The 12,401-nt window shown below is 39.6% G+C and overlaps 1 protein-coding gene across 2 annotated transcripts in view; it reads right to left on the minus strand.

Moving 5' to 3' along the window:
• Window positions 1-1,877: 1,877 nt before the first annotated feature.
• Window positions 1,878-12,401, minus strand: part of GPA33 (glycoprotein A33) — a 31,683-nt gene continuing 21,159 nt past the window's right edge. Inside the window, exons 5-7 of one of the 2 annotated variants that reach the window (XM_089512246.1) lie at window positions 8,270-8,380; window positions 6,744-6,867; window positions 1,878-3,695 (exon numbers count right to left, since the gene is read on the minus strand). In XM_089512246.1, coding sequence (XP_089368372.1) covers window positions 3,533-3,695; window positions 6,744-6,867; window positions 8,270-8,380 — 398 coding nt within the window. In that variant the 3' untranslated portion in view covers window positions 1,878-3,532. Of the gene's footprint in view, window positions 3,696-6,743; window positions 6,868-8,269; window positions 8,384-12,401 lie in introns of both variants that reach the window. The other variant, XM_089512245.1, reaches the window with a different exon arrangement.

Here is a 12,401-nt window from a genome sequence, read left to right on the forward strand (position 1 = left end):
GTTTCTAAAATTATCCTCTTTCTGTAAAAGCTATTGTGAAACTAGCCCAGAGGCCAAATTCCTTTCTCCCTGAAGTCCTCTGCTAAGGTAATTTCCTTACCACTTTGAAAGAGAGGAGCAGATTCCAATGATGCTCAGCCACCATCTTAATGAGAAAGTTGAGAGCCAAGATAACCCAGCTGCTGAGTTTGTCTTCAAGGCACTTCACTGTCAACTCTACTCATCCCTGATCTTTTCTTGTGGGAAGTGAATGGTTGAAAGCTACTCCCAATAGGTGAACAAAGGCAGCTGACTAGGGTGCTATTGCTTCCAAGTGAACTTTGAGATGGCAACATTTTCCCAGGGCTTCACTGGCTGCCTAATCTTCCCACTTGGAAGTAGAAGAGCAAAAGAATGCAGGGTCACTGGAAACTCACATCATGAGGCAGCAGTTCTCTGGAGCACACTAGAGCCCTTCCAGTATGTCTGTGAGTATTTGTTGATATGTGTATGTCTCTTCAGGCAAGTGTGGTGGGTGCAAGCCAATGGTGGGGTGGCACCAATTACTCTGTATATTAATCTTGCCCACTGCTGGTGTACCATCATGATATGTACCTGCTTAGAATCAATGAATCTGGGGCTAAAAATGTTCCTCACCTCTTCTGCAGTGTCAATTCTCAACAAATCACAACATACAAAAATGTACAAGCATGTATCAGTGAGCCATAAAATGATTATAATGTGGAACCTTCGGCAGAGAAGATGGTGTTGGGTTGTTTGCAAGAAAGTGCAAGTTTTCAGAAATGATTTCGGTAGTTAACATGTGATTTTTTTTTTGTCTGAATTAATGAGGAAACAGATCAACAATACTAGCCCCAGCTCCTGGAGGGGAGTCCCCCTGCTCCCTCTGGGGAGACCACTTAGGGTTGACATTTATCCTGGAAAACCTGGAACATCCTGGATTGAAGGGACTAAAAAATGTCCTGGCTGACTGGGACAGTTGAAGCAGTAAATCCTGGATTTCTCCTTCATCGCAGGCATAGCATTGCCACCTTATTCTTCCATTCCCTCCCCCCTTTCCCCAACAGGTCCAGAATGTGAGAAAGGAAAGGAGGCAAGCAGAGATGGCCTTGTGTGTATGGTGGCTGTGCCAGTGGCTTGAACCTAGGGCTGGGCAATATGATGGAATTTCAGCCTCAAGAGTGTAAAGGAAGTCCCTTTACTCTCAGGCTGCTGGGAAGCCTCCCTCTCTTCACATCAGCTAGAGGGGAAAAGAAGAAAAGCTCTTAGCTTAATAGTACATCTAGAGGTAGCTATGTTGGCCATATAGAAAAGTACAGTAACATCCAAATTCCACAAAATATACCTTTATTCAGACAACGAAAATGCAAAAAATACATACGGAGGTTGAAATGTAATGGTAGAAAAAGTGCAATGATTAATGTGTTGAATTTGCGTAATCAGAATGCAAGTTAGCAATTTGCACAATTGTAATAATTTGCATAATATGCAAATTAGATACCCAGACATGATGGACTGGAATAGGACAGCCCTGGCACTCATCACAGGTAAAGAATGGAGGGAGGCGCAGAACATCATTGGCCAGCTACCAAAGTCAAATGGTCTGCACACAGACTTTAAAATCGTTGCATCCCATCTTAAAACTTTTTGGATTTTTGACATTTGGATAAATTAAAGAAGCTGTCCCCACTGAAAGGGTGAGAAGAAGCCCAGTAGGAAGCCTGACTCTATTAACAGGACTGAGTATGCTGAGTGGAGGAGGAGGAAGAGTAAACTGTGCTTAAAGTCAAAAAATCAAACATGTAGTTTAAGGAATTCTATGGCTGAAGAGGAATTTTAGGATAAGTAAAAGAAAGAATTGAGGGGTTTTTTTTAAAAAAAAATAATAATGTATATATAACCATGAGAACTGATTGGATCAGGACTGAACTGACTAGATTAAGCAGTTAGACATAACAATTGGATGCTGGTGAACTAAGGGGCAAAACAGACCGGCAGTAAGAGCTGGCTTCCCAGCAGCATGGGGACATGACATTCAGACAGCGCATACCCCAGGCTGCTGGGAAGCTGCACGGCTGACCACACATGCGGCAGCTTCATGGCGTTTATGTGGGGTGGTGTTTACATATGCCACACTGCAGAAACACTGAAAAGCCATTGCCACAGCAGCAAAGCCAACTTTTTCCCGGCTCAAAAAGGAGCAGTTTTCTGCTGCTTCTTTTTGATTCAGGGAAAATGCTGGATCGGGGCCATGGCGTGCGGTTGCTGCAGCCTCGATCCAGTGATCAAAGGGGCAGCATGATGCCACTCCTTCAGGGCCGTCTGTTTTGCCCCTGAGTGAATTTAGACTCCCGCTGCTACTATATATTGAAAAGAAGTTGAAGTTGTTCTACTTAAAGAAATAGAAGAGGAGGATCAGGCTGTCAATGAAACTTGGCAAGAGATTTATATGCAAATGAGAATGCTGAGACAGGTAATTAATGAAAAGATATCAGTAATGGATAATGAAGATTTGGGAAGAGATGCAGATGAAGAATGGGATGGGATGGAAGAAAACCTGGAAAAGAGGCAAGTCCAATTTGTAATAATAGCTCAAGGGATGGAAAAAGACTGGGATGGTCCTATAACTTCAGAGAAGAGAGAAATGAAAGACAAGGAAGAAGTATTGAAATCTGAAAAAGGCATGCAGAAATTGGAAATTCTTATTAGGAATGGACTTTGTAAAAGAAAGGATTCTTAGGTTAGAAATGATACGTGGTTTTGCCTTATCACTAGATGCAGGAGATTAGAGCTAAAGTAAAGAAATTACTACATAAAAAGATTTTTCAATGATATTAATAGTAGAGAAGTTAGAAATTTAAATGATTACAGGATTGTAGTTGTAATAAGAGAAACTCTGGATATTATATATGGTTTTGTCCCAGTGCTGGATGGGAGTGTTTAGACATAAAGAAAAGAAATTATTAATCAAAATAGCTGTAGTAGTAAGAAGAATATTATTGTCTTGGAAGTATAACTTACAGTTGAGGTTAATTGCCATTTTGAAAAGGAATAAATGTGATTTCATGATTGTCGATTTTATTAATTACAATTAGTAAAATATATAGACGAAATGTAGCTAACAGGCAAGAAAAACAGAGGCAGAACAAAAAATGTATACCTACAAAAGAGACTTTTGTCATGTTTTTTCTTTGTTTGCTGTTAGTAGTTTGTTTTGTGTAATGTGTAGTTTGTTGTTCATTATGTTATTCAATTTCTATGCTTTGTGCTTTTTATTCAGTAATTTATTTCTAAGTGGTTATAATGTAATTTCCTTTTCTGGGCAAAATTGAGAAGGAAACCTGGGACCTGGTTTGGCTTATAAACTGCCTGTTCTTCCTGTGCCTCAGTGCATCCCATAACTGTTACACCAGCAGATCCTTCTCTGCTACCACTGTGCATAATGTCCTGGAAAGCCACACTAGAGAAGCGAGAGAGGAATAGTCCATGTATGCATTTTTATTTTCCTCCTCCCTGTTGGAAATGCTTGTTTCTAGGCCACAGCTTCAGAAGACTCTGCAGATGTTCTGAAGGCTGGTGGCATTTCTGGACTGTGGTTCTCATCCTCCCTCTCCTCTCCCTCCTGCAACTCTTCTTCAGCAGGTCCTCGGATTTTTACAGGTACGTGTGGTGGTTGGTAACGATTTTCTGTCTCCCTAAATATTTGGTGCAGAAGGAGATGGATTTCATTAACATAACAATGATTTTTATTTTAAATATAGGTATAAGCAGTGACTCAGTGCTGCAGAACTGGAACTGTCAATCACTATTTCAGTTTTATTGCAGTTTGAATCAAAGCTCTAAGCGGGTAAGAATCATAATATAACACCATTATTTCTTTCATTCTTCCTCTGTTAAAATAGTGCTCCATAGTCAGGTTACACAGCAAGTTTTCTGCTCCGGGATAATATTTTTTAACTAAAAGCTAGACATTAAAATTGTATAAAATTAAGTGAATTTTAAATCCAATAAAGGAAATGAGCCATAGCTACATGTGAGTTATGAAATAGGTTTTTGAAGTTCATTGACACCCACTCTATACATGTTTCTTTCTAAATATTATTTTCATTTATTAAAATTGGATTTGATCATATTGCTTACACATTCCACAATTTCCCTAGTTTTTGATTCATCATGGCTTTTATAAAAGAGCCCAGAAAGGTAGTATTGTTACTCATGCAAGAAAAACTAGAATGAGTCTTGTGGCAACTTCATTATTGTTGTTGTGCGCCTTCAAGTCATTTCTGATTCATGGCAACCCTAAGGCAAACTTATCACAGGATATTCTTGGTAAGATTTGTTCAGAGGAGTTTGCCCTTGCCTCCCTCTGAGGCAGAGAGAGTATGACTTGCCCAAGACCACCTAGTAGGTTTCCTTGGCCAAGTGAGGATTCAAACCTTGGTCTCCAAAGTCATAGTCACTACACCATGCTGACTCCCCAAGACCAAGACAACCATTGTAGACCAAGAAATCTATTGTAGTCTGGGTGTTCTAGAACTATAGTGTCATGAAGTGGACTATCATCATTAAATTTTAATATTACAGTACATTTCTAAGTTATCAAGGTGCATAAGGTTTTTTGTTTGTACAATTTTTTGCTGTTTGTCTAATGGAAACACAAAATCCAATTTGGATTTATCAAAAAATAAACATTGGGGGGAGAGTGTGAGGAGGGAGCAGATAAAATCTGTATAGTTTGTTTACCATACAGAAATTTTCCTACACTCTTTAATGAATCTACTAAGATTACAGTTCCATCTGCAGGCTTAAGTGGAAATAGTAGTATCTCACATCTGAATGGATTTGTGAAATGTAAATCTTTCAGAAAGACTTCCAGGATTCATGGGTCTGTTTGAAAAGACCTGGGAACCACCACATTCCTGTTATGTTTCCTCATATCACTCCCACTCCCAAAATACAATAGAAGCAAGATTAATGATTTAGTCCTAACAATAATTAGTGTGTTAGTTGGCTTTTAACAAGTTACTTCAGAAACAGTTGTCTAAATATACTCTGGACTCTCAATATTCGCAGGCTTGCCATCAACAGATTTAACCAGATGACATACCCCATTACTTGCAATGGGAGTGTATATCAAGCCTGCCATTGAAATCAATGGGACTTGAGATCCTACAGTTTCCTTTATCTGCAAGAGGGAAGTCCAGAACAGATCCCCTGCAGATACACAGAGCAGACTGTAGTTTACTATGGCAAGAAATGCACTCCACTCCTATGAGCAGCGGTAACTTATGGGTTTCATGGATCTTCATGAGGAGATCTGTGTGTACCTTGATATTATATTTCTGCATACTACCATGTATGTTGAAACAATTCTTGTAAGAACACAAGCAACTGTGAAAATTGCCTCAAGTAACTGTAGAAACAGTTGTTTAAATATAAATCAGTATGGTAGAAGGCAACGGAAATAACACCTCTCATAAGTGGGGCCAGCTGGTGGATCTGTTGCCTCAAGCATTGTTTCCATTTTTGGTTTTATGGTCACCTCTCTCAGAGCTCTTCTAGGTTATAGGAGAGCCATCCAGATGCTAGATCCTATTCCCAACAGAGATTCAGAACTGGGAAAGCTCCTATACAGCTCTGAGCAGCTGCAAAAAGAGAGGTCATAAAACCAAGAGTAGATTGACTGGACTTGCAGTAACAGATCCACTAGTTGACTCTCCCTATTAACACCTTTGCTCACTTTTTATGTTTTTAATTGTATTGTTCTTTTAAATTCTAAGCCACTTAGAGTTCTAATTTTGAGGCGAAAGTGGTGTGTGTGTGTGTGTGTGTGTGTGTATGAGGAGGAGGAGAGTAGGAAGTTCTGTAGGACCTGGATGCCAATTTTCACCCTAGGCATGCTATGGGCTGCACTCTCACCAACTATATTTCTTTTCAGTTTTTATAACCAGAAGTGATAGGGATTTCACTTCCAATTTAACTCTGCCCATTCCCCATGCACACTTTTGGTGAAGCAATGTCATGTGTGCTATTTCACAAGAGGCTTGCAGGAGCACCATTCTCTTGTTTGTTTGTTTTTGCAATGGTGGCTTTGGGCATTTGGGGAGAAGCCATCTGGGTTGGAAGCCGTATTCCATCCACTGCAGTCCATAAGCATATTAACGTAAGCTCCAGATCCCTTCATGTATGTTAAAACAAGAACTGGAATAATGCACTGCATATTTTAGCATTAATTCCTGCTTACTCTACTCTGTGAAGTTGACCTCAAATTATGCTACTATAGTTTCTGAATCACAATTTTCATCCAAACACCTATATGCTCCATTTTCAAAGATAATTAATTAAAGGTGAAACTTGCCACTGTTACCAAGCAACAATTACTTATTGTATGAAACAGCTGTAAATCCACCTGCATTTAAATCCACATGTTTAATTGTAGACATTATCTCAATATTATAATTGATGGAAGCAAAGAAAGGTTGTTTTTTTCCTGCAACATAGTCTTGCATCAACAAATGATGGCAGGAGAATAATGAGAGCATTTTGTTTGAAAAGAGAGAGGAAAGCTGTTCTGTAGGGTCTCCAAAAGGACTGCTTAAACCACACTGATTCCATTGAGATTGAAATTAGTTCAGTGCCACAAGGGCATAAGAATCTCCCTTGTGTGGAATCTCTCATCCATCTCAAGAGGAGGCATTCTGCTGCTTTAATCCCACCCACACTTTCAAATGAAAGGCACTCACGTTAGTTCATAGTCTTTATCCTTTGATTTCTTACAGCAACAACAGTAAGCCACAATGACGATAATAATGACTGCAGCAACAACTCCACCAATAATTCCACCATAGAGGGCAAAATTCATAGATGCTGTGGAGGAGAAGAGCTACATTTAGTTACCCCACAGTTGATAAACCAGTTTCCCTGGATGGAAAATAGGGGGCATTAGAGCAAACAGTGAGGAGGGGGAGACATAAAGAAATCCAGTAGCACCTTTAAAACTGACTGGGAAGAAGATATTTCAAGTGTAAGCTTTCATGGACTCAGTCTACTTCACTGAATGCATTAAACTGATTGCCCATGCTTGGTGAAGGTATAAAGAGTTTTCTGGTATTCCTTTTGTTCTAAAAAAAAAAAATCACCTAACTGCTACTTTTGCCAGTCAATTAATTTTAAAAAAATAATTGTCCCTAAACACATAATGTCAATGCTATTGTATAATTATCTAATTAATATTTAAAAACAGAGCTTGGAAATGTTACCTTTCTAGATTACAACTCCCAGAAAAACCCAACCAGTAAGAACCTCTCACTCCAATCAAACATAAAATAAAATGGACTGGCAAAGTAGTTTTTAAAGACTGGTATGAAAAAAAAAAAATCTAAGTTCTACTACACAAATATTTCAATGTTTAATAATTTAAAATGCATACAAGTGGGAAAGCAAATAAAATGTGCATGGCAAACAAAATTAATTATAAAGGTTTGCCAGGGCAGATAGAACTTTGGGTTCACCCACCCAGTTCAGTGCTACATATCAAAGCCAAGCTTCTTAAAAGACATAGGTTTAGCACTAAGATAAACAATACCAGTGGGAGTTATATTTTTAAAGTAGGAGGGGATATAATGCAAGAAAATGGAAGTCCATGGGAAAAACATACTTGATGACAGTGTAATGCAGAAACTCAATACAAAGTGTAATAACCCAGTAGTAAATGCCAAGTATGGAAGAACCCTGTGGATCAGCTGTCATCAAGTCTTGCTTATTTTCAGTTCTAGCAAGCTGAAAGTTTTGCATTAAGAAAAAGTGTCAGAATAGCCCTCCAAGTAAGAAATAATGATATTGGATGGCTTCCATGTTCTGCCAGATCAGTGAGATGTCTCTCTAAGCTGTCCTTCCCAGAAGTGTCACTGGGGTGTGTGGGCTGCACCAGGTGACACCCCAGAAGGGAGTAACACCTGGTCGTCTCCCAGCCTCCTATGCAGGCACTGCTCCACCCCCATGGCAGCTCCCTGGGCCTGCACCAGCACCCCCCCCCCCCCCAGTGCTTCTCAGGCCTCATGGATGCTCCCCTGGCCCACATAGATGCTGCTCATGGCTGCAGCTCAGGCCCATGGGCACATGGCTGAGGCCCTCTCAGATGTCCTTCCAGCCCCAGACTTCCAGAAACCCCACTGGAAGTCCAGGGCCAGAAATCCCACCCATACAGAAGTCCCATCCCCCACATTGGCGCCACTGGTCCTAACCCTTCCAAATCAGCACAAGCTCTTACGGGGTACCACAGCAAGACTGATGTTGCACTTTTCTTGTCCAACTGAGTTTTGGGAGAGGCATATGTAGTATCCAGTGATGTCTGCAGAAACATTCTTCAACATAAGCATTCCTTCTGTTGCAAAAGAGGAAACACAAAAAGGTTGTGTTAATACAGCAGAAACAAATGAATGAGATATGTTTATCCATCTCACTAATTTAAATCCAGTCTTACAAACTATTGCTTATTACATTTCTCAATCTTTGAAAACACAGCCTGGGGTGTTGTGGGGAATGGGTTTGCACTTGCTATAATTGATTTTGCAGCACTCGCTCTTAAAAATGGTGCTAGCCACACAGATGACAGAATGTTGCATTGATGGGGGCCTTTTACACCCAAGTGATCTTCAGGATAACTTGGTATTTACACAATGGTACATTAGGGAGAACTTTCATAGACCAAAGTGAGCCAATACAGTAGTATCCTACTGTGGTAAGTCTGCTTATACTGATAAAGCACCATAACCAGGAAATCCTTCACTTGAGGGAAAAAGCATATTGATGATGAAAATAATATCTTGGATGAATTAATACTTTATAGCAGTGTTTCTCAAACCATCTAATGTAATAAACCAGCAGGGTTTTCCCCAATGTGCTAAACTTGTGCCCACTGGCTACAATTTTTTATCTCCTGAAAATCTGCTGGTGATTAAAAGTCAATGGCTTGTGGACCGGACTAAAATCTGCAGTCCGCTGTAGGCAGCACAGTTTTACAATAATTGGGAAATAGGCATATTGACCCAATAACATAAAATTGCCTTTTGGTTCACATTCACTAACTTAGTTGTGAGTTTCTATGATTACCAGTGTTTATGCACATTCTTTGTTCACCTTGCGTCAGTGATGGCTCTCCAGATGTTGCTGGATTGTAATTCCCATTGGCTATGCTGCCTAAAGTTTTTTATCTTTTGAAATGTATCTTTATTCTTTTTTAAAGTAATCTATTTTAATACTTAGCAATTTAATTTTGTTTTAATGTATCACTTTTCTATGTTTTTAACTGTATTTTTCTTTTAATGTTGTGAGCCGCTCTGGGTCCCAGTTCTGGGAAAAGAGTGGGATGATGATGATGATGATGATGATGATGATGATGATGATGATGATGATGATGATGATGATGATGATGGGTGTTGTAGTCTATCAACTTCCGTAGAGCCACAAGTTGCATATATAACTTACATTAATCTCAGCCACAGCCTGGAAACATTATTTTTATTTGGACCAGGAAATTCTGGCAGCTGTAATCCAAATTAAGTAACTTTTCCAGGTTCTGACCCCAAAATCAATCAGCTTTCTCCAAATATATTGGGCTATAATTCTCTAGACGGGGTGCTGGAAGCTGCAGGCAGAAATTTGGCAGGAAGTGGAGTTTTTGAACTGCAATGGCCACAATCCCAGAACAGCATGAAAAATGATTTAAAAAGTAACTTTTTCAAGCTCTATTTATAAGCGTATGCATCTGGAAGACACCAATTTAGAGAAGGTTGATTTAGATAGCAATGCACACATAAAGGAGGCCACATCTCTCCTGACTGTACTGGTTATTACTGTAACATATCTGTTTTATAGGTTCCAATTTATGACATTTTTGCTTAAAATTTAATATATACAAATTATATAAATGTTAACGTATTAATAAATTTTCTCATCTGAGAAAGAAAGAAAAATGCAGCAATGACTGGCTCTCATTAAGAATGGACAATGTGTGAGCACTTAGCAGCACATTGCGAGGGGGAGATATTTTCTGGTGCACTGCCACCATCTGTAGGTCAAGCTGGAGAACAACAAGAACATACTGCTATTCACATTTTTCTTAGCAGCTGTCCTGAGCTATTGAGAACTTACTTAGACAACTGGGGAAGTGGTCTTCCAGATAAATTTGAGAGGAATGTTTGTATGATGGGATTATTTAGTGGCAAGAGGGAAAATAAATTATCTACCCTTGTCTCTCTTCCTCTATAAGAACATTATGATGATGCTTGTTGTAGACGTCTTGCACTTGCAAAATTTTAAGTAATCAAGCAAGAAGGAAAGGGGCAACATATATATATTCCCCAAATTATAAGCCACTGCTGTTAACCCTAGTTAAGTACCAAAATACCAAACCTCTTAAAAGGTTTTCTTTAAGGATGGGGCAAATCATCTCACACGTATGTCATCAGTCACGAAAGGTAAAACTTGCACTATTCCTTCCAGCCAGAACAGTGACAACTGTACAGTTCCATTTGACACAAATTACAAACAATTTCATATGGGGGAATTTCACCATTAACAGTTTCATGGTCAAAGAAAGCAACATGATGCACAGTGTGTGATATCACATTTTTCAATAAAAATATCACAGATGAGTGTAGTCTGTTCTCTTTCAACTACCCAAGATGACAGGTAGGCTGAAAACTTCTGCATGCATTCGTTGTTGTTGTTGTCGCATGCCTTCAAGTCATTTCCAAATTATGGCAACTCTAAAGCAAACCTATCTGGGTTTTTCTTGGCCAGATTTGTTCAGAGGAGGTTTACTATTACCTTCACCTGAGGCTGAGAGCATGTGACTTGCCCAAGGTCACCCAAGTGGGTTTTGTGGCCAAGCTGAGAAGCAAACTCTGGTCTCCAGAGTCATAGTCAACACTCAAGCCACTATGTCATACTGGGTTGAAACCTATTCATTTAAATATCATTTCATATAAAAGGAGATCTTGAATGTGTACAGCAATAATTGGGCAAACAAGAGAATGATTCTGTCTCCACTTCTTGGAAGGATGGTACAGACAACTAGATTACCAAATGGTTACAGGCAGCTTGTGGTAAGTCACCACATGTTGGTATGCTATTATTGTTATTGTGTGATTTCAAGTCATTTCTCATTTATGGCAACTGTAAGTTGAACTTTACAGATCCAGACTTGGAACAATTGCTAAGGACAGTGGGGGAGAAGTGTGAAGGCAGGCTTAATGCTGAACTTAAAGAAAAGAAAAATATTATCCCCTCTGTTGTAAGCTACCCGGATTCCCGTTGACTGGGCAGCATATAAATAAATCCTATTATTATTATTATTATTATTATTATTATTGGCAATGGAGGAAATTCAACCTAGACAATGAGGAAATCAAAACAGTAAAAAAGTTCCTGTACCTTGGATCATTGATCAGAATGGGAAATGCAGTCAAGAAAACAGAAGATAATTAGGAATGGGAGGGGCTGCTATGAAATAACTAGACAAGAGCCTATAGAGTAAAGATATACAGCTGACCACTAAAGTTAAAACTATACAAGCTGTTGTATTCCCATCACCATGCAAAAGCTGGACAGTGAAGAAAGCCAATAAGAAAATCAATTCATTTCAGATGTACTGGACACGAGTGCTGAAGATACCATGGACAACCAAAAAGACAAACAAATGGGTGCTAGAACAGATCAAGTCTGAAATCTCCCTGAAAGTCAAAGGTGATAGAATTGAGACTGTCGTACTTTGGCCACATTGTGAGAAGGCATGACCCATTAGAAAAGATGATGGAGATTATTGCATGCCAAATCCACACCAGGATAGATGCGGGTTGTAACCATCACCGACAGATCTCATTCTACTGCCTGATGCTCAGGCAGCAGGCAGCCTTTTTCCAACCCGGGCTTCTCAGGCAGCTTTTTAAGAACAGGAAAATGCCATTCATGAAAAGCTGTGGAAGAAGCCTAGATTGAATGTGCACTGCCTACTGCCTAGGCACAGGGCAATGTGATAAGATCCATTAGTGATGGTTACAACCCGTGTCTATCCCAGCACAGATTTGGTGTGCTATAATCTCCCAAAATGCTAGGAAAGATACAGAGTTATAGAAAGAGAGGAAGACAGCATGCCAGATGGATAGACTCAATCAAACAGATCACAGGCCTAAATTTACAAGACCTAAGCATAGCAGTGGAGGACAGGGGATCTTGGAGATGTCTCATCCACGGGATCGCCATGAGTTGGGATCAACACAAGGACAGTTAACAACAACAATGTGAACCCTATCACAGGGTTTTCTTGGCAACCTTTGTGTTTCTCTGAAGCTGAGAGAATGTGGCTTGCCCAGAGTCACCCAATAGATTTCCATAATTGA

This window comes from Sceloporus occidentalis, unplaced genomic scaffold (assembly GCF_023333645.1).
Source record: "Sceloporus occidentalis isolate IW3139 unplaced genomic scaffold, rSceOcc1.0.p SCAF_2, whole genome shotgun sequence".
Classification (NCBI taxonomy): Eukaryota; Metazoa; Chordata; class Lepidosauria; order Squamata; family Phrynosomatidae; genus Sceloporus; species Sceloporus occidentalis.